This window comes from Hyperolius riggenbachi, chromosome 1 (genome assembly GCF_040937935.1).
Source record: "Hyperolius riggenbachi isolate aHypRig1 chromosome 1, aHypRig1.pri, whole genome shotgun sequence".
Classification (NCBI taxonomy): domain Eukaryota; kingdom Metazoa; phylum Chordata; class Amphibia; order Anura; family Hyperoliidae; genus Hyperolius; species Hyperolius riggenbachi.
Genome location: NC_090646.1, coordinates 60944650 through 60966026, shown reverse-complemented (window position 1 = coordinate 60966026; position 21377 = coordinate 60944650). Strand labels below are relative to the sequence as shown.

The following is a 21377-nucleotide window of genomic DNA, read 5'->3' as shown; positions in this document are numbered from 1 at the left end:
TTCCCTCTAGTGTGCTTGCAACAGGCAGGTAATTAGCTAGGGGGAGGGATTAGCTGTAACAGGAGGTATTTGGTCAGCTTCAGGACTCAGTACTGAGCTTGCTCAGTCTGTGGCTTGCTCACTAAGTGGCTTCGACACAAGTGGCATAGGCGTTAAAAACAGGCGTTACAACACAGGCACAAAGAGAGAGGTGAGAGGAAGCAGGTAAAAAAAAAAAAAAAAAAAAATTTAAACAATATTGCGGTTCTTTGCATTGGTTAGTATGTGCTAACACGTTGTGGTGTAGTCTTTAAGTTTTGAGGACTCCACCCCAGCTTCACTAACTCCCCCTCCTCCACCCCAACCTTACTCACTCCCCCTCCTCCACTCCAACTTCACTCACTCCCCCTCCACCCCTCCCCCTCTTCCACCCTAGCTGCACTCACTCCCGAACTTCACTCCCTCTCCCGTTTCAACTTTTACTGCCACAGTTTACTTTAAATAAAATTTCCCCACACAATAGTCATCATGTTGGACTATGCTGTACAGTGTACATCCTGTGACATGTATGCATGCCTTGATCAGCGGATTGAGGATGTTTACTGTTGCCCTGGGTGTGTGCGTGTTGCTCAGTTAGAGGCGGAAGTTGCAGAGCTAAATAAGCATCTCGCAACACTGAGACGCATACACAACATGGAGATGAGCTTGGATCTCACGATCCAGACACTGGATGGAATCGGTGAAGATGAGGTGGGTGGAGTAAAGCCAGAGCAAGAAGCAGAGGTAGCCGCTAGTTGGGTCACAGTTAGAAGGGGTAGGGGAAAAAGTGGCAGGGAGGCTAGTCCCGAGTTGTCCCTCACTAATAAGTATGCTTGTTTGCGTAATATTGGGGAGGATGATTCAGGAGTAGCAATGCTGCAGCAGGATGTGCTCCTTAGCAACCAAGGGGCAGACTGCTGTAACGAGAAAGGGAATAGGAGTGCAGCTAAGGCTAGACAGGTACTGGTGGTAGGGGATCCAATTATTAGGCGCACAGATAGGGTAATCTGTCGAAGAAACCGTGAATGCCGTACAGTCTGTTGCCTCCCGGGTGCTCGGGTTCGGCATGTAGCGGAAAGAATTGACAGATTATTAAGTGGGGCTGGGGAAGACCCAGCTGTCATGGTACACATTGGCATCAATGACAAAGTTAGTGGGAGATGGAAGGTCCTCAAAAATGATTTTCAGGTACTTGGAGATAAACTTAAAGCAAGGACCTCCAAGGTGGTGTTTTCTGAAATACTGCCAGTGCCATGCGCTACATCTGAGAGACAGAGGGAGCTTAGGGAGTTAAATAAGTGGCTGAGAAACTGGTGTAGGAAGGAAGGGTTTGGGTTCCTGGAGAACTAGGCAGACTTTGCAGTCGGCTACAGGTTCTACAGCAGGGATGGGCTGCACCTTAATGGGGAGGGTGCAGCTGCATTGGGGAGAAGATGGCTAAACGGTTGGAGGAGATTTTAAACTAGGATCTGGGGGGAGGCGGGAGGATAAAGTCTCAATATGTAGACAAGATAAGGTAAAAAGACAGTGGGAGCCTAACATTATGGGGGGTGGAGAGGGGGGTGGGGACAGTTTAAAGATTAAGGAGGTTGGTAAAACTTCAAGTAGCCCATTTCGTGTAAACAAAATTAGTAAATGTGTTGGTAAAAATATAAAGTGCATGGTAACCAATGCTCGGAGCCTTGCAATTAAAATAGACGAACTAGAGTTCATTCTGAATGACAAAGGCTATGAAATTGTGGGAATAACCGAGACATGGATGGATGAAAGCCATGACTGGATAGCTAATTTAAAAGGATACAATGTGTTTAGAAGGGATAGAACAGGGAAAAAAGGTGGTGGGGTTTGTCTCTTTGTTAAGAATTCTTTTACAGCTGTTCTCAACGATGAGATGGAGGAAGATTGCGAAGATGTGGAGTCCGTTTGGGTAAATATTCATGGTGGATATAAAAGTTGCCAATTGCTTATTGGGGTATGCTACAGACCACCTCTTATTAATGAAGCTGCAGAACTGCGATTACTACAGCAGATTGAAAAAGCTGCAAGTAAAAATGAGGTCATAATTATGGGCGACTTCAACTTTCCAGACATTGACTGGGGTATTGAGGCTACCCATTCTGGTAAAAGCAGCAGATTTCTGGCAGCACTACAGGACAATTACTTGACTCAAATAGTAACAGAACCAACTAGGGGGAATGCATTACTGGATCTGATCATTTCTAATAGACCAGATAATGTATCAAATGTGCAGGTTCAAGAACATTTGGGAAATAGTGATCACAACATGATAACGTTTGATCTGGTGACTGATAGGCCACGGGGCAGCGGGACCACTAAAACTATGAATTTTAGAAAAGCAAAGTTCAATCAAATTAGGCAGGCACTAAGTTTGGTGAACTGGGATAATGTACTACAAGGGAAGGACACTGAAGGGAAATGGCAAGCTTTTAAACGTATTCTCAATCAATATTGTAGTATGTATATCCCATATGGAAACAAAATGTCTAGGAATAAAAAAAGGCCTCTATGGATGAATAGAAAGGTTAGGGATAAAATGAAGAGGAAAAAGAATGCCTATAAGGTCCTAAAACAGGAGGGGACTGAGGCTGCACTAAGCAATTATAAGGAGTGCAATAAAAATTGTAAAAAAGAAATTAGGCTGGCAAAGATCGAAGCTGAAAATCAAATCGCTAGGGATATCAAATCTAACCCAAAAAAGTTTTACAAGTACATCAACTCTAAAAAAAGAAAGGTTGACTGTATAGGAATCCTAAAGGATGAGGGTGGGAACTCAATGGTGGATGACCAAGGTAAGGCAGAGTTATTAAATGCTTTCTTTGCTTCTGTCTTCACAAAGGAAACAGCACTGTTGCAAATTACAGAGGCAGAAGAGTCTCAATCTTCTAACTGTAATATTAAATACTTAACGCAGGAAGAAGTAAAGGCAAGACTAAATAAATTAAAAATAGACAAGGCACCTGGCCCGGATGGCATGCATCCTCGAGTCCTAAGAGAATTAAGTTCAGTTATAGCTAAGCCCCTTTATCTTATCTTTTGTGACTCTCTTGCAACTAGCAGAGTCCCAGTGGATTGGCGTACAGCCCACGTTTTCCCATTATTTAAGAAGGGCAAAAAATCTGATCCAGGAAATTATAGACCTGTAAGCTTAAAGGGATACTGTAGGGGGGGTCGGGGGAAAATGAGCTGAACTTACCCGGGGCTTCTAATGGTCCCCCGCAGACATCCTGTGTTGGCGCAGCCACTCACCGATACTCCAGCCCCGCCTCCAGTTCACTTCTGGAATTTCTGACTTTAAAGTCAGAAAACCACTGCGCCTGCGTTGCCATGTCCTCGCTCCTGCTGATGTCACCAGGAGTGTACTGCGCAGACACAGACCACACTGGGCCTGCGCTGTGCGCTCTTGATGACATCAGCGGGATCGAGGACACGGCAACGCAGGCGCAGTGGTTTTCTGACTTTAAAGTCTGAAATTCCAGAAGTGAACCAGAGGCGGGGCCGGAGCATCGGTGAGTGGCTGCGCCAACACAGGTTGTCTGGGGGGGACCGTTAGAAGCCCCGGGTAAGTTCAACTCATTTTCCCCTGACCCCCCTACAGTATCCCTTTAACATCAGTTGTATGCAAACTGTTTGAGGGGTTACTAAGAGATACTATACATGACTTCATAGTAGAAAATAATCTTATTTCTCAGCATCAACCTGGGTTTACTAAAGACAGGTCCTGTTTGACTAACATGCTCAGCTTTTATGAGGTAGTGAATGCTAATATGGATATTGGGAATGCTGTAGATGGATATACTTGGACTTTGCAAAGGCCTTCGACACTGTTCCCCACAGAAGTCTGGTGCAAAAGTTGAGGATGCAAGGACTGGGGAAGAGTTTGTGTGCATGGATAGGGAACTGGCTAATGGACAGAAAACAAAGAGTTGTGGTCAATGGATCGTACTCAAAATGGGAGACTGTTAGCAGTGGGGTCCCACAGGGGTCTGTACTGGGTCCAGTGCTCTTCAATTTATTTATTAATGACCTAGTAGATGCAGTAGTAAGCAATGTTGCAATTTTTGCAGATGATACAAAATTGTGCAGAATCATCAACTCTCAGGAAGATAGTGTCATATTGCAACAGGATCTGGATAGGATGGCTATATGGGCACATACATGGCAGATGAAATTCAATGTTGACAAATGTAAAGTCATGCATTTTGGTCGTACCAATGGTCTAGCACCATACAAAATAAATGGGATACAGTTGGGAACATCAAACTTGGAGAAGGACTTAGGAGTACTCATCGACAACAAGTTAAATAATCATACTCAATGCCAAGCCGCTGCAGCTAAAGCGAACAAAATTTTGGGATGCATTAAAAGGGAAATAAAAACTCGAGATGCTAGCATAATATTGCCCCTGTTTAACTCTCTAGTAAGGCCACATCTGGAATATGGAATTCAGTTCTGGGCACCACATTACAAAAAAGATATTGCAGTTTTAGAGCAGGTGCAGAGACGAGCTACAAAATTGATACGTGGGATGGAAGGTCTCGCTTACCAAGAAAGGTTAGATAAACTGGGTTTATTTAGTCTAGAGAAAAGACGCCTTAGAGGAGATCTAATTAACATGTATAAATACATCAGAGGGCAATATAATAGCTTGGCGGATGAGCTTTTTGTCCCTAGGCCTTCTCAAAGGACTAGAGGACATGATCTGCGCATGGAGGAAAAACGTTTTAGCCATTTATTTAGGAAAGGGTTCTTTACAGTAAGAGTGATTAAGATGTGGAATGCATTGCCACAGGAAGTCGTTATGGCAAACTCTATACCTGCATTTAAAGGGGGCTTAGATGCTTTCCTTGCGTTGAAAGACATCCATGGCTACAATTACTAGGTTATGCCTAATGATGTTGATCCAGGGATTTTATCTGATTGCCATCTGGAGTCAGGAAGGAATTTTTCCCTTTTGGGGCTAATTGGACCATGCCTTGTGGGGTTTTTTTCGCCTTCCTCTGGATCAACAGGGGTATGTGGGGGACGGGCTGGAGTTGTACTTTATACTGGTTGAACTCGATGGACGTATGTCTTTTTTCAACCAAAATAACTATGTAACTATGTAACTATGTAACTTCAAATGAACAATAAATAGTTACCTTGCCATCCGTTCCTCTCAGAAGCTCACCATTTTCTTCTTACAGTGACCCCTTCCAGTTCTGACAACATTTTGCCAGAACTGAAATATATCAGTTGCTGTCAGTTATATATCAGTTGCTGTCAGTTATAGCTGAGTGGACAACTGATGTGGGCGGTAATGTCCATGTTTCCCTATGGCTCAAGTAGGCGATGTTACAGTTTAACAGTGTGCTGATCAGAAAGCTGTTGTGGGATAATGGCCATTTTCAAAATGGAGGACGGAGAATTCCCTGGATCACAGTGGACAAACAGGATGCGGGTGAGGAAAAAGAGATTGAGGAGTAGACTACACGGGAGGTACCGTATTTTTCGGACTATAAGACGCACTTTTTCTCCCCCAAAAGTGGGGAGAAAAAGTTACTGCGTCTTATAGTCCGAATGTAACAATGTATCTATCCGGGCGCTTGTGTTCACGTGTTCCTGTGCGCCTGTGTGAATCTCCCAGCTTGTCCCCAGAGCAGCAGCAGCAGCGGGATCAATGTTAACATCTACCTGGCCGATGATCTGGAATGTCCATCTTTTCCCCCGGCAGCAGCGCAATCAGTGTTTCCATCTCCCCAGGCCGATAGCAGCAGCCGCTGCAATGTCCATCTTTCAGCTTGTCCTCGGAGCTGCAGCAGCGCAATCAATGTTACCATCTCCCCGGGCCGATGGCAGCAGCCGCTGCAATGTCCTTCTTCTAGCGTGTCCCCCGGCAGCAGCGCGAACAGTTTTAACATCTCCCCGGGTGGCATGGCAGTAATCAATGTAAGATCGGTAATGCAGGTCCGCTCTGGCTTTGTCCCTGCATCAGCCCCGTGTCAGCTATTCCGGGCAGAGAGGAACATCTTTAGCCACGATGTTTGCAGTGTCCATCAGAGGCCACCATACTGCCTTGCTTATTGGTTCCTTATTGGTTCATCCTATGACCTGCGGCGCACGTGCGCCGGGGTCATAGGATGAACCAATAAGCAAGGCAGTATGGTGGCCTCTGATGGACACTGCAAACATCGTGGCTAAAGATGTTCCTCTCCGCCCGGAATAGCTGACACGGGGCTGATGCAGGGACAAAGCCAGAGCGGACCTGCATTACCGATCTTACATTGATTACTGCCATGCCACCCGGGGAGATGTTAAAACTGTTCGCGCTGCTGCCGGGGGACACGCTAGAAGAAGGACATTGCAGCGGCTGCTGCCATCGGCCCGGGGAGATGGTAACATTGATTGCGCTGCTGCAGCTCCGAGGACAAGCTGAAAGATGGACATTGCAGCGGCTGCTGCTATCAGCCCGGCGAGATGTTAATACTGATCGTGCTGCTGCTGCGGGGACAAGCTGGAAGATTCACACAGGCATTATAGATCATTGCAGCGGTTGCTGCTATGCCACACAGGAACACCACATCGCTCTGCTGCAGCCCTCCCAGGAACCTCTCATGATGGGTGAGACCTTAATTTAATTGCAGTGGTTAGTGTAGCTAGCTTGGGGCGTAGGGAAGCAGAGGTTTGTGTAGTGTTGTGTAGCTGGGTGGTGGAGGACATCAGTGGTTAGTGTAGTGTAGTTGGGGGCATCAGGGGTTAGAGTAGTGTAGTGTAGTTGGGGGCATCAGGGGTTAGTGTAGTGTAGTTGGGGGCATCAGGGGTTAGAGTAGTTGGTGGGGGCAGCAGAGTTTAGCATAGTTGGGCAGTTTAACTTAGATAGAGACACCTTGGGGGAGTTTAAAGTTCTATAGGACACTCCTGGACCATGGATGCACCTAGATTTAGTTTTTTTTTTTTTTCCCTGGTTTTTGCCCTCTAAATCTAGGTGCGTCTTATAGTCCGGAGCGTCTTATAGTCCGAAAAATACGGTAAGTATGACCTGTGTATGGTTATTTTGACTTTTAATTTTCAGTTCAGGTTTTCTTTAAGTTAAAGTGAAGTTAGATTTTTAGCTGATTTGATGCTGCTGTTTAATAAAAGGCTGCTGATTAATAAAAGTCTGATGCTCGCTGTACAGCTCGGGTCGGCGTAACATGAAAGCAGTGCCTGTCTAGGAGGACATATGACTAATTTTAGTAATGGTGTCTCTTTTGTCTTTAGGTGTGAGTGTCTTGGAGAGCTCGCCGTATGAGTCATTCGTGAGGGGGTTCGACTACGTCAGGCTGGCGTCCATAACAGCAGGTAATTGTCTCTCTGATGTTTAGTGACACATCCCATGCAAATTGGGCTCTTTGTTTCTTGTCATCAATGTGAGCAGCCTTCTGCATTGTGCTACTGATGTCGAGGTGGAATGCGGGATCTCTGTAATATAGGCATAAAGTTTGTTTTTATATCCGATACAGCGAAAAAAGCAGAAAAGGGCGCCGCGATAAATATCGTTAAAAACATTAGAGCATTAAAGTTTTTGAAGTATGTTTTTGTAATATTATTTTGTTTGTATGAACAGATTTTATGTTATCAAAGATATTATCGTTTCTATGTGTAAAAGGGTTTTTCTGAAGGGGGAGTGGTTATGGTTAGGCACGACCAGGGGGAGTAGTTAGGGTTAGGCAACACCGGGCAACGGTCAACTTTAGGCAACACCGGGGGGTGGTTAGGGTTAAGCACCACCAGGGGGTTGGTTAGGGTAAGGCACCACCGGGGGGAGGTTAGGGTTAGGCACCACCGGGGGGAGGTTAGGGTTAGGCGTCACCGGGGGAGTGGTTAGTTTTAGGCACCACCAGGGAAGGGTTCTGTGTGAGATTGGGGTTGGGTTACGCTGTATTGTTGATTTTTAACGTTAATATATTTTCGTTATTATTTCCTGTCTGTGTTTACAATGGTATTTATCGTTAAGTTTGACAACGATGTTTATCGTTATCAGATTTCGTTATCCACCGGCTCCATTTCATTATCCAGCTGGGCCCTTTTTTCACGGTGCCCTTTTTTCATGCACGCGCCCCATGTTAATAGTCATGGTTAGCAGCTCTAAGTGGACATTTAAGAGCCACAGTTTCTAGCCTCAGTTTGTACTATCGGGTAGTGTTGGGCGAACAGTGTTCGCCACTGTTCGGGTGATGTTCGAGTTCGGCCGAACACCTGATGGTGTTCGGCCTTTTTAGTTCGGGTTCGCCCGAACTACTCAATGCCCGCCGAACAGGGCCGAACAGGGCCCTGTTCGCCCGAATATAGCCCCCCTATGGGGTCGCAGGCATAAGGGGGGAGCATGCCCCGATCTCGGGGGAGGTCGGAAATTGCCCCCACCCCCTCCGCTAGCGCTCCCCCCTCTGCCCGCTTCCCCATAGAAAAAGTTTTCTGAAAGTTAATAGTACCGGTGGCTGGCTGCAGTGGCTGGCTGGCAGTGGTGTGAGTGAGGAGGAGGAGTCCGACTAGGTTGCGTTGAGGCCGGGCAACGGGCGGTTCAGCGGTAGTACCCTTGTGGTACTTCCGCCCTTTCTCTGACCTCACGTCCTCTACGTGATGACGCATATGAGGGTACGCGTGACGCATGCTCCCCCCTTATGCCTGCGACCCCATAGTGGGGCCATATTGCGGCATGTTCGGGGGTCCCATTGACTTCCATTGAGTTCGGAGTTCGGGCCGAACATGCCGAACATCTGGCCCATGTTCGGCCTGTTCGGCCCGAACATCCAGGTGTTCGCCCAACACTACTATCGGGTACCTCCAGGTGCCCAATTTTCCACTTATAGCTGCTAATCGAGGCTATTAACATCCAATTTACCTGATTCTCCTCTCCATTGGAAAGAATGAGCTGCTCTGGAGACAGAACAGCAGCATATTAGAAACAGCAAACAGGGATAACCTGTCACTTTAATTCAGTTGTCAATAAAAGCCGTCATTGTTTACTTCTTCATCCAGTGAGGTTGTGCCTAAGTTTCCGCTATGCCTTAGGCAGATGCCCTCTGCCCCTTTCCTCTTACATCTTCAAGCGATTGTATAAAGCAAACGCGTGCCGCTCAGCCCAGGCCGGCCTTTCCAACTGCGCACTTGGAAGGCATAAGGAGCATAAAATAGTAATGAAATAATAATTAGTATTCAGCCCGTATGCAGTTGTAGCTGCAATGCAAAAACACAAAAGTACACAATTGCATACAGGAGAGAGGGCATTATTCTAATCTGGAATCAGGCTGTGTGCGGACATAAAAGACGCTATTCAAGCTGAAATTTCCTTGAGAAAAAAGAATTGCCTCGGTTCAGCTCTGTACGCAGCAAAAATTTCAGCTAGTATTAAGATTGCTATCTTTCCTTTCCTGCGCCAGTACAAATCTAGCCAATTCAAAACTAACAGAAAATGCTAGACAGGAGTGTCACACCTGTATAAGATAAGACAAGTTTTATATCACGCTTTTCTCCTGGCGGACTCAAAGCGCCGTAGCTGCAGCCACTAGGGAGCACTCAGTAGGCAGTGTCAGTGTTGGAGAGTCTTGCCCAAGGTCTCCTTACTGAATAGGTCTCCTTTTGTCAGAGGCAGAACTCTTAACCCTGGTGGACTCAAAGTGCTGGATCTGCAGCCATTAGGGAGCACTCAGTAGGCAATATCAGTGTTAGGGAGTCTTGCTCAAGGCCTCCTTACTGAATAGTTCTCCTGTTGTCAGACACAGAACCAGGGTTGCTCGTAAACTATGCTAGCGCGAATCTACGCGTCATAGTACGCAACTACGCATCGTAGTTCGTAGGCGAAGTTTAAGAACTACACGTACCCATTTCCGCGTAGTCGTGGTCCCGCTATGCGAAGTTTTGCCCGCTACGCGTAGTTGACGTATGTATTGCAAAGTCAACTACGCGTGCGGTAACTGCATCTATATGGATCATTGCGCATGCGCAGAAATATTATTGCCCTTTTATACGCATACAATTCCGCATTGGAAGGTGGAATGTACGCTTATATTAGTTTATATTTGCAAATAGGTTGAAGATTATTGCGGAAATTTTTCTGCATAAGGGCATAAGCGGTTGCATCAACTACGGTTCGCACTATGCGAAGCTTGCGTAATTTAACATGTAGTCTACGAAATGCAAACATAGTGAAGTTTCTGATTACATAGCCGTAGATTGCGAAGCGTATTTGCGTAAAAATACGCGTATTTGCGTAAAAATACGCGCAGTTCCAGCTTAGCGAAGTTGGCTGACTACGACCATCCCTGCACAGAACCCTTAACCGACACACTATCCAGCCACTATAAAAATAAATAAACAAATGTAAAAAAAAAACAGTAACATGGATTTCTTCTCTATGCAGTTAATAATTCATGCAGGAAGATGGGAATGTGTAGGCTGTCTGTCTTCCATATAAAGTAGTATTATCATGGTTGCGAAGCAGTGTTGTTTGAAGTTTTGACAGTTCATGGGTGGTTACAGATTGGAATGGAAACATCCCTCCTTTACCCCAAAAAAAGTTCAGCTCCAAAACCACCCCATTGCCTTCCTCCTTCCATAGGAAGTGTGGACCTCATTCACCTCCCATGACAAATGCAGCCACCATTCCATACTCGGTTCCCCTCTATGCCATGAGTCTTGTACCCCTCTCAACAGCACAACAAGTGCAGTCACAAACCCTCCCCCCTTAACCACCAACTTCATATTAATTGGTGTTATCAAACACCCTACAAATAACAAGGGTGGTCACCTATCCACTACCTAATTTTCTCTCCCCCCCCCCCCCCCACCCCCACCTACAAAAAGTGCTCACCTTCCCTCATCATCCATGCAAGTTCAGCCACCATGAACCCCCCTTTTCCTCCAACTAGCGTAGCTGACTCTTGTCAGTTACCAAGATGTCCCACATGTCATGTGACATGTGAGAAGACCAGTACGGAGGTGACTGCACTGCAAGATGCGGATTGAATGGACCTAGTACCGCAACACCACTCTTCAGGGCGGACAGTGGCTTCTGAGAAGTGCTAAAGGGGGTCCTCCCCCCCCCCCCACACACACACACACACCATGAGCTCAGGTCCCACAGCGGTGGCAAGTCCTGCTCCCCTGGTAGTTAGGCCACCGCTTCACTTTTTTTCTGTAAAGGTAGCCATACACTGGTCGATGTGCCATTAGATCGACCAGCTGACAGATCCCTATCTGATCGAATCTGATCAGAGAGGGATCGTATGGCTGCCTTTACTGCAAACAGATTGTGAATCGATTTCAGCCTGAAACCGATTCACCATCTGCTGAGCTGCTCCTGCCGCCTGTCCCCCCCCCCCCCCCCCCCGTATACATTACCTGACGCTGGCTCCCGGGCATCTTCTCCGCATTGCACGGCTCTGTTCCGGATCCATTACGGCGCTTCCTGTGTTACTCCGTGACCAGGAAGTTCAAATAGAGTGCCCTCTATTAGAACTTCCTGGTCACTGCAGTGACACAGGAAGCGCCAGGATGGATGGAGCCGGAACAGAGCCGTGCAATGCGGAGAAGACGCCCGGGAGCCAGCCTCAGGTAATGTACACCTGATCGGATCGGCCGCCGCTAGCGACGCGCACTTTACCCGCGGACGATCGAGGGTAATTTCCCGCACGGCGCGATCGACGGACCGATCCGATTCCGGGGTGGAATCGGATCGGCGACTGCGTTTACCACGAACGATTGGCAGCAGATTCGATCCCAGGATCGAATCTGCTGTCGAAACGGCCGGAAATCGAGCCAGTGTATGGCCACCTTAACTTTTCCGACTTCTTTACTATCAGTCCATCTGTTTTAGACCTTCTTCATACCTTCATGTTTCCATCTCTGCTGTTCTGTCTTCCAACATTTACTTAGCAAGACCAATCCACCATATTCTTACCTTTAATTTAAGTCTTACATTATTTTCATTATTTCGTAATTGTTCAGTTTCTTTTCTGTTTCAAACTTTCCATCATGCACTGGCCTACATATTCACCTCATTATTTTCCACTCAAGAACTCTTCATTTGTTGGAGTCTGATGGAGACAGGGTCCAGATCTTTGACTCACAGTTCACCACTGGCCTCATCAATGACTCGTAAAGTTAACATTTTTTGTTGTACTTGACAAACAAGAAATGAAGAGCTGTATATTAACAAAGTAAGCTCTAGGGTCAGCCATAATGTATTTATCTTGTAAGTAATTTTGTTTTCATTGCTTATGAAGGATCCAAAATAAGTGAATTTTCTTACATCCTCAGAGTTATAATTTCCAAGCCTTCTTACAACACTAGCTGAAAATTTCAAGAGCTTCTTTTTAACTTCAGCCAACTTCTGAGGAACAAAATCAATAATGGATTTGTTGGCCAGTTTTGATAAGGGAGACATTCGGAGGTCGTTTACTTACGTTTTTTTACAAAGCCTCCTTATTCATAAATTGTTACCTTCCAAACAAATAGCCCAGCTACCATAAACAGCAAAGTCTACCCAGGAGGATAGGTTTTGGGAGGTTGTTTTGAGGGCATAAGTAAGACTCACCTTGTAGAATTTGGTTCTTGGTGTCATACATGGTCAGGTTATGGGGACATGACTAGCACAAGGGAATCCTTAAGTGGCCAAATTATATCCCTTTAAGACATACTGACCAGGAATTCAACACTCCCGTGGGGCACAAATAAGCTACGACCAGGAAATTTCAATAAGGGGCCCCTTTCTAAAATGTACAGATCATACAGTACCCACTGTCTGCCTCTTTTTACCACTATCAGGCATGTATTCCCTAATAATATTACACATTAATATTCATATTAGCTAATTGTTATATTCTAAATGGAAACATATTGCTGATCCATGCAATACCTTCCCTGAGTTCTGTGTATGTGCTTTAAATTAGTAACTAAAAAAGAAGCCTGGAATATCCTCCCAGAATCCTTTTTGTCTCACCTCATAATTACTGGGACAGCACACGTACTGTCTGTGCTCTTCCACCTACATGTATTATAAACCAGCGTTATGCTCATTGTCGCCTAATTACGTGGGTGATATCTGTGAACAGGAACAATGGGAAGTAAATGTGCAGACCTGCTGAAAATTAGATTAAAGCAGGACTGAGTGCCTGTAAGTTCAAGGCCTGTGTGAGATCCTTTTTCAGAAATGCTAAATTAATCTCTTATTAGTAGTTTACTAAATGCTCTGTAGACTGGGCTGCACACAATCCACAGGTGGATGTAATGCAAAATGTAAACTGTAGCCTTTAAGGTGGCTACACGCAATACAATACAGGTGAAACTGCAAAAATGAGAATATTGTGCAAAAGTCATTTATTTCAGTAATTCAACGGAAAAGGTGAAACTAATATAGAAAATAGAATAGACTCATTACATGGAAAGCGAGATATCTCAAGTCTTTAATTGTTACTAGCTAATGGTCCGGCGTTGCCCGGTTATGTATTTCGCTGGTGTTGGTTCCACCAACTTTTTCTAACTCTAACACACAATTACGCAATTACTCAATGACAAAGTTTGTGAGCTTTGCGGTCTTTGGCATCAATAATTTGCATTGAAAGGAAACAAATCTCATTGGCTGTGATTTCACCCTGTTTTCTGAATTTGAAACCCAGTCACCCAATGACCAACTGTACCAGGTTTGAGGCTTGTGCCATTAACAGTGCAAGGATGGCAGCAATTAAATATTCCACTTGAAAAGCAATAAATGAATTTGTATTGGCTTTTGTAGGCTCCACCCACTTTTCTGAATATTAATCCCAGTCACCCAACAACCAACTGTGCAAAGGTTAAGAACCAGAACCCTACCATTACCAGTGTAATAATGGCTGCCATTTACATTTTCCCAGTGAAATTTGTATTTGTCTCTGTCTACTGATACCCCGGTATTGCCCGGGTATGTATTTGGCTGTGGAGATGAAATTGCGAGCTATTCCTCTTTAAAGACGCACCACTCAATTTGGCTGTTGTTGGCTGCGCCCACTTTTTCTGACCGTAACACACAATTACTCAATGACCAAGTTTGTGAGCTACATTTTTTCTAACCCTAACACACAATTACGCAATTACTCAATGACCGAGTTTGTGAGCTTTGCGGTCCTTAGCATCAATAATTTGCATTGAAATGAAACAAATCTGATTGTCTGTTTGTGGCTCCACCCCCTTTTCTGAATTTGAACCCCAGTCACCCAATGACCAACTGTACCAGGTAGGTTTGGGGCTTGTGCCATTAACAGTGCAAGAACAGCAGCAATGAAATATTCCCCCTAGAAAATCAATAGATTAATTTTGATTGAATTTTGTAGGCTCCACCCACTTTTCTGAATGTTAATCCCAGTCACCCAGTGACCAACTGTGCAAAGTTTGAGAACCCTACCATTAACAGTGTAAGAATGGCTGCATTTTACATTGTCCTAATAAAATTTGTATTTGTCTCCACCCACTGATGACCTGGTATTGCCGGGTATGTATTTGGCTGGTTTTGGCTGTGCCCAATTTTTCTAACCCCAACACACAATTACTCAATGACTGAGTTTGTGAGCTTTGTGGTCTTTGGCATCAGTCATTTGCATTGAAATAAAACAAATCTGATTGGCTCTTTGTGGCTCCACCCTCTTTTCTGAATTTGAACTCCTGTTACCCAATAGTCAACTGTACCAGGTTTGAGAACCCTACCATTAACAGTGTAAAAATGGCTGCTGTTTTCATTTTCCCAATGAAATTTGTATTTGTCTCCGCCTACAATTTGGTTATGGGAATACAAAGTATACTATATGTTATTCCAGGTAATGTACTATGTGTGTGCCAAATTTCATACAAATCCGTTCAGCCATTTTTGCGTGATCGAGTAACAAACATCCAAACATCTGAACTTTCCCATTTATAATATTAGTAGGCTAATGATGATGATGATGGCTTACAGCTTATGAGAACCCCAAAATCACAATCTCAGACCATTATGCTGGGCATAGAAGGTACGTTTATGCGCCGGTATCGAGCTTTCTTTGGGTGGTACATTTTGCTAAGAATTATTTTTTTATAAATGAATTTTAACAGGATTAATAAGAAAAAATGGAAAACAATTCATTATTTCTCAGTTTTCGGCCATTATAGCTTTAAAATAGAGATGTAGCGAACGGTTCGCCGGCTAACGGTTCCAGGCGAACTTCGGGGGTTCGCGTTCGCCTGCACCAGGCGAACTTTTGCGGAAGTTCGATTCGCCCCATAATGCACTATGAGGGTCAACTTTGATCCTCTGCATCACAGTCAGCAGGCACATTGTAGCCATTCAGGCTACACTAAGCCCTGGAGCCCCCCCCCCCCCCCCCCTCCGGCGGCCATTACAGTCACTCGTCTGCCTGCTATTAGACAGACTAGGGAGAGCTGCTGCAGACTTGTTCTTCTAGGGACAGATTAGTTAGGTTCTTGGCTGCTTAGCTTGCTCCTGGCTGATTGTTATTGCTTTTATAGCACCCCTCAATAGCTCTTGTCAGAGCTCATCCTGTACTTTCTTTTTTTTTTTCTGTGTGTCAAACTGACACTTTTGTTGCATGCACAGCATTGCTAATTGATAGTGTGTGTGCCACTGCCAGCAGCCCAGCACATTCAGTGACTACCTGTGTGTGTGACAGGGAGCTGCACATTGTACTACCCAGTACTGCATATACCCCAGTACATGTTGTGTATACTTAACCCACCTCATCACTGCATATACCTAGCGTTGTGTTGAGTGAACCCAGCTCACTGCATCTAACTACCTGTTGTGTTGAGTGAGAACCCACCTGGCCACCTCACTGCATCTAACTACCGGTTGTGTTGAGTGAGAACCCACCTCACTGCATCTTAAGTACCTTCACTGTTCAGTGAACCCAGCTCACTGCATCTAACTACCCAGTACCTGTTGTGTATACTTAACCCACCTCATCACTGCATATACCTAGCGTTGTGTTGAGTGAACCCAGCTCATTGCATCTAAATACCTGTTGTGTTGAGTGAGAACCCACCTGGCCACCTCACTGCATCTAAGTACCGGTTGTGTTGAGTGAGAACCCACCTCACTGCATCTTAAGCACCTTTACTGTTCAGTGAACCCAGCTCACTGCACCTAACTACCCAGTACCTGTTGTGTATACTTAACCCACCTCATCACTGCATATACCTAGCGTTTTGTTGAGTGAACCCAGCTCACTGCATCTAACTACCTGTTGTGTTGAGTGAGAACCCACCTGGCCACCTCACTGCATCTAACTACCTGTTGTGTTGAGTGAGAACCCACCTCACTGCATATAGCTAGCATCCCACCAAGATGGACAAAATGGACAAACCAGGTAGAGGAAGAGGTAGAGGCAGACCCAGAGGAAGGCCACCAGGCATCGGCAGGTCTGTGCAAGGTGGTGTTTCTCTGATTTCGTGCGGACCTGCCCCAAAATACAGTGCTCAGAAGAAGGCACGTGCCATCACTTCCCAAAATCGTGAGGAGGTGCTTGAGTATTTAACACAGAACACCTCATCTCCCGCAGCCACCAGCGCTACAACAAGCACCACATCCGCTGCATTTGACACTTCGCAGGAGTTATTTGGTGGTGGTGGTGAAATCAATAATTCCCAGCCACTACTGCCACAACAACAAGAAGGCGCAGGAACACCACCTCATACGTCTGAGTTAGGTGGCGATAATATGGACGTAACGTGTGTGGATGGGGATGATGGTGGACCACCTGAAGTTGGTGCACTTGATGAGGTGTCTGAGGAAAGCGCAGCTGGCCAGGAGGATTATGATGACTATTATACGGATACCACATATGTTCCCGGTAGAGGAGATGACCAGGGGGACAGTTCAGAGGAGGAGTCAGAGAGGAGTAGGAGGAGACGACTCCATGATAGAAGCAGAGGGAGCTCGTCCTCAGAAACAGCTGGGGGCAGTGTCCAGCACCATGTATCGCCAGCTATGGCCAGCCAGCACACATGCCCTTCAACGTCAGCTGCTGATGCCACCGTAGCGCCATCACCCCGGGGGGCTCAGCGGTTTGGAAATGTTTTCACGTGTGTGTCTCAGATCGGAGCAAAGCCATCTGTTGTCTCTGCCAGCAAAAATGAGCCGTGGAAAGGCCAACTCTCACGTAGGGACAAGTGCCTTACGAACGCACCTGGAGAGAAGGCACAAACAGCTATGGCAAGAACACCTGAGGAAAAGCAGCACCCCTCAAAAGACAAGCCACCCTCCTTCTCCTCTTCCTCCTTCAGGTGCATCGACTTCATCCACTTTCTCCCTTGCACCTTCACAGCCACCCTCCTCCACACCGCCTCTTCCCTTGAGCGGTTCCTTCTCCTCTGCCTACAGCAGTACCCAGCTGTCCGTGAAGGAAGTATTTGAGCGGAAGAAGCAAATGTCTGCCAGTCACCCTCTTGCCCGGCGTCTGACAGCTGGCATGGCGGAACTATTAGCTCGCCAGCTATTACCATACAAGCTGGTGGAGTCGGAGGCTTTCCGTAAGTTTGTGGCCATTGGTACACCGCAGTGGAAGATACCAGGCCACAATTATTTTTCACAAAAGGCCATACCCAAACTGTACTGTGCAGTTGAGAGGCAAGTGGTGTCATCTCTGGCACACAGAGTTGGGTCAAGGGTCCACCTGACCATGGATGCCTGGTCTGCCAAGCACGGGCAGGGCCACTACATTACATACACAGCCCATTGGGTCAACCTGGTGACCGATGGCAGCAAGCAGGGAGTACGTGGCTGCGCAGCAGACCGACTTGTCACACCTCCACGGCTTGCAGGCAGGCCTCCAGCCACCTCCTCTCCACCTGCTACCACCGCTTCGCTGTCGTCATCCTCCTCCTCCTCCTTGGCTGGTGCCACGATCTCCTCTCCAGCTACACAGCCCCAGCACCCCAGGGCCTATGCTGCATGCCAGGTACGACGGTGTCACGCAGTGTTAGACATGTCTTGCCTGAAAGCGGAGAGTCACACTGGAGCAGCTCTCCTGGCTGCTCTTAACAAACAGGTGGAGCAATGGCTGACCCCGCACAAGCTTGAGATCGGCAACGTGGTGTGTGACAACGGCAGCAATCTCATTGCTGCGATGAATTTGGGAAAGCTGACACACATACCCTGCATGGCATATGTGCTGAATCTGGCCGTGCAAAGATTTGTGTCCAAGTACCCAGGCTTAGAGGACGTCCTGAAGCAGGCCAGGAAGTTGTGTGGGCATTTCAGGCGCTCTTACAAGGCCATGGCACGCTTTGCGGAGATTCAGCGTAGAAACAACTTGCCGGTGAGATGCCTGATTTGCGATAGCCCGACTCGCTGGAATTCCACCCTGTTGATGTTCTCTCGCCTGCTAGACCAGGAGAAAGCCGTCAGCCGTCACCCAGCCGTCACCCTGTATCATTACAGTACAAGGACACAATCTGGGAGGATGGGGATGTTGTGGCCCAACAACTGGACACTGATGCGAAATGCATGCAGGGTCATGGAGATTGTTGAGGAGGTGACCAAACTGGTAAGTCGCGATGAGGGCACCATCAGCGACTTGATCCCCTACGCCTACTTCCTGGAGCGTGCCGTGCGTAGAGAGGTGGATACAGCTGTGGAGGAGCGTGAACGAGAAGAGTTACGGCAGCAGGAGTCATGGGAGCCATTTCCACACGAACCCGATGTTCCCACAACACCTGCGGCAGCACAGAGGGGGGAGGAGGAGGAGGAAGAAGAGGAGTCGTGTGGGGAAGGAGAGGAGTCAGACTCTGATGATGGTAATGATGAGGAAGGTGTTTCTGTGGAGGAGGAAGAGGCGGCGGAAGAAGAACAACCGCGGCAGCCGTCACAGGGGGCTTCTGCTGCTCCACGTTCCCGTGGTATTGTTCATGGCTGGGGGGAGGAAGAGGAGTTGCATCCCGTCACTGAGGAAGAGCAAGAGGAGATGGAGAGTACTTCTGCATCCAGCTTTTGTGCAGATGTCCTCTTTCATGTTGTCCAGCCTGTTGAGGGACCCCCGTATCAAAAAACTCAAGACGAATGACCTGTACTGGGTGGCCACGCTACTAGACCCTCGGTACAGGCACAAAGTGGCTTACCTGTTACCAAGTCAACACAAGGTGAAAAGGATGCAGCACTTGCAGAACAAGCTGTCGATGATGCTTTACAATGCGTTTAAGGGTGATGTGGCTGCACAACGCAATCAAGGTACCACTGGCAGTAACCCTCCCCCTCCCAAGTCCACGCAGGCAAGGACAGGATGTTCCAGCGATCTCAGGGTGATGTCGGACATGCGGACGTTCTTTAGTCCAACTCCTCGCCATAGTCCTTCTGAATCCACCCTCCACCAACGCCTGGACCGGCAGGTAGCCGACTACCTGGCCTTGAGTGTGGATGTAGACTCTGCGAAAAGCGACGATGAACCCTTGGACTACTGGTTGCGCAGGCTTGACCTGTGGCCAGAGCTGTCCCAATTTGCCATACAACTTCTCTCTTGCCCTGCCGCAAGCGTCCTGTCAGAAAGGACCTTCAGTGCAGCTGGAGGCATAGTTACTGAGAAGAGAAGTCGCCTAAGTCACGACAGTGTTCAGTACCTGACCTTTATCAAAATGAATGAGGAATGGATCACGGAGGGCTACTGCACGACCGAAGACTAAGTCAGTCCCCACACACAGCATCTCTGCCTGCAGGCCGCTTGCCTTCTCCGCCTCCACCAACAGGGTCCAGGACTCTAGGCGGATTCATGAATTTTTAAGGCCGCTGCTAGCAGCGGCCGCTACACAAATTTTTCTGGTGCGTGTACATGCCTGCCTAATTTTTCTGGCTGCACTGCGGGCGGCTGCAACAAAAAAACAAAAGGCATGTACATGTGCCCATCCCCCTTCGTGATCATTACCTTGGCGCGGTGAAGGGGCTTGCGCATAACAATGAAGCAATGACTGCCGGCTATTTGAGTGTCCTGGGTGGGGGTGGCACACAAAAGATAATAAGGTCGTTGCTTCATTGTGGTCAGACCAAATTTGATCAGCTGGACAGTCACTATTGTTCTATCATTGTGCTACCACAGCCCGGCGACCATATGGGCTTGAAAACCGCCACGGCCTACACTCTGGCCACGGTGCGCACCAGTCCAGCACGGCCGTCACTACACAAACAGCTGTTTGCGGTGCATTACACAGTGAGTTTGGTGTGTCAGTGTGAAGCAGAACTCTAATTACACTCCCTAATTGATGTATACCCATGCAAGATGTTTGAAAGCACGTTAGGATTGCAATTTAGCATTCAATGGGATTTCTGCCCTTAAAACGCTGCTTTGCGTCAAATCCAGATTTTTACCCGGGACTTTGGGCATGTATCCCACTCCGCCATGCCCCCCTCCAGGTGTTAGACCCCTTGAAACATCTTTTCCATCACTTTTGTGGCCAGCATAATTTTTTCTATTTTTCAAAGTTCGCCTCCCCATTGAAGTCTATTGCGGTTCGCGAACTTTTCCGCGAACCGAACCTTCCGCGGAAGTTCGCGAACCGAAAATCTGAGGTTCGCGACATCTCTACTTTAAAATAATGCATGCTACCATGATTAAAACCAATGTATTTTATTTGCCCGTTTGTCTCAGCTATGACACCATTTAAATTTTGTCCCTATCACAATGTATGGCGCCAATATTTTATTTGGAAATAAAGGTGCATTTTTTCCGTTTTGCGTCCATCACTATTTACAAGCTTATAATTTAAAAAATGTTCATAGTATACCCCCTTCAAATGCATATTTAAAAAGTTCAGACCCTTAGGTAACTATGTCTTTTTTTTTTATTGTAATTTTTTTTTCCATTAAAAATTGTATTTGGGTAATATTTTGGTGTGGGAATTAAACAGTTAATTTTTAATGTTACTATATGTGTAAATTGTAATGTAAAAAAATATGTAGATGTAGTTTTACTATTTAGCCACAAGATGGCTACCTTGAGGGTTTTTTTCCCTCCTTGTGCTTCTCGCTAAGCGGAAGCACAAGGGGGATGTGGAATTTTTTACGTGCAGAAAGACTGAAGCCTCTTGTAAGAGCGCTTAGGTTTTTCTGCTGGGGACACGGATCGGTGATCGGGAACCACGGGGGCGCGCCCACGATCGCACTCGGGAGCGCGCCGAAGTGCGGCACCGCAGCAGAGCAGCCGCCCGGACGTGAGCTTCACGTCCAGGCGGCAGAACTGGTTTATATCAATACCCTGTGCAAAAAAAATAAAAAAAAAACCCACATAAAACTGGTGCTTTACCAAAGCAAATTAAGTAAAAGAGAAAACGGGCCCAATCCAAATCACTTTTTTCTCTTTTTTCACCTTTTCTTGTCC

General features: G+C 46.7%; 1 protein-coding gene across 1 annotated transcript in view; it reads left to right on the top strand.

The window, feature by feature from the left end:
* Nucleotides 1–21377, top strand: part of GFRA4 (GDNF family receptor alpha 4) — a 733069-nt gene that overhangs the window by 623144 nt on the left and 88548 nt on the right. The window contains exon 4 of the mRNA XM_068274699.1: nucleotides 7276–7356. Within this exon, the coding sequence (XP_068130800.1) occupies nucleotides 7276–7356 (81 nt within the window). The remainder of the gene's footprint in view (nucleotides 1–7275; nucleotides 7357–21377) is intronic.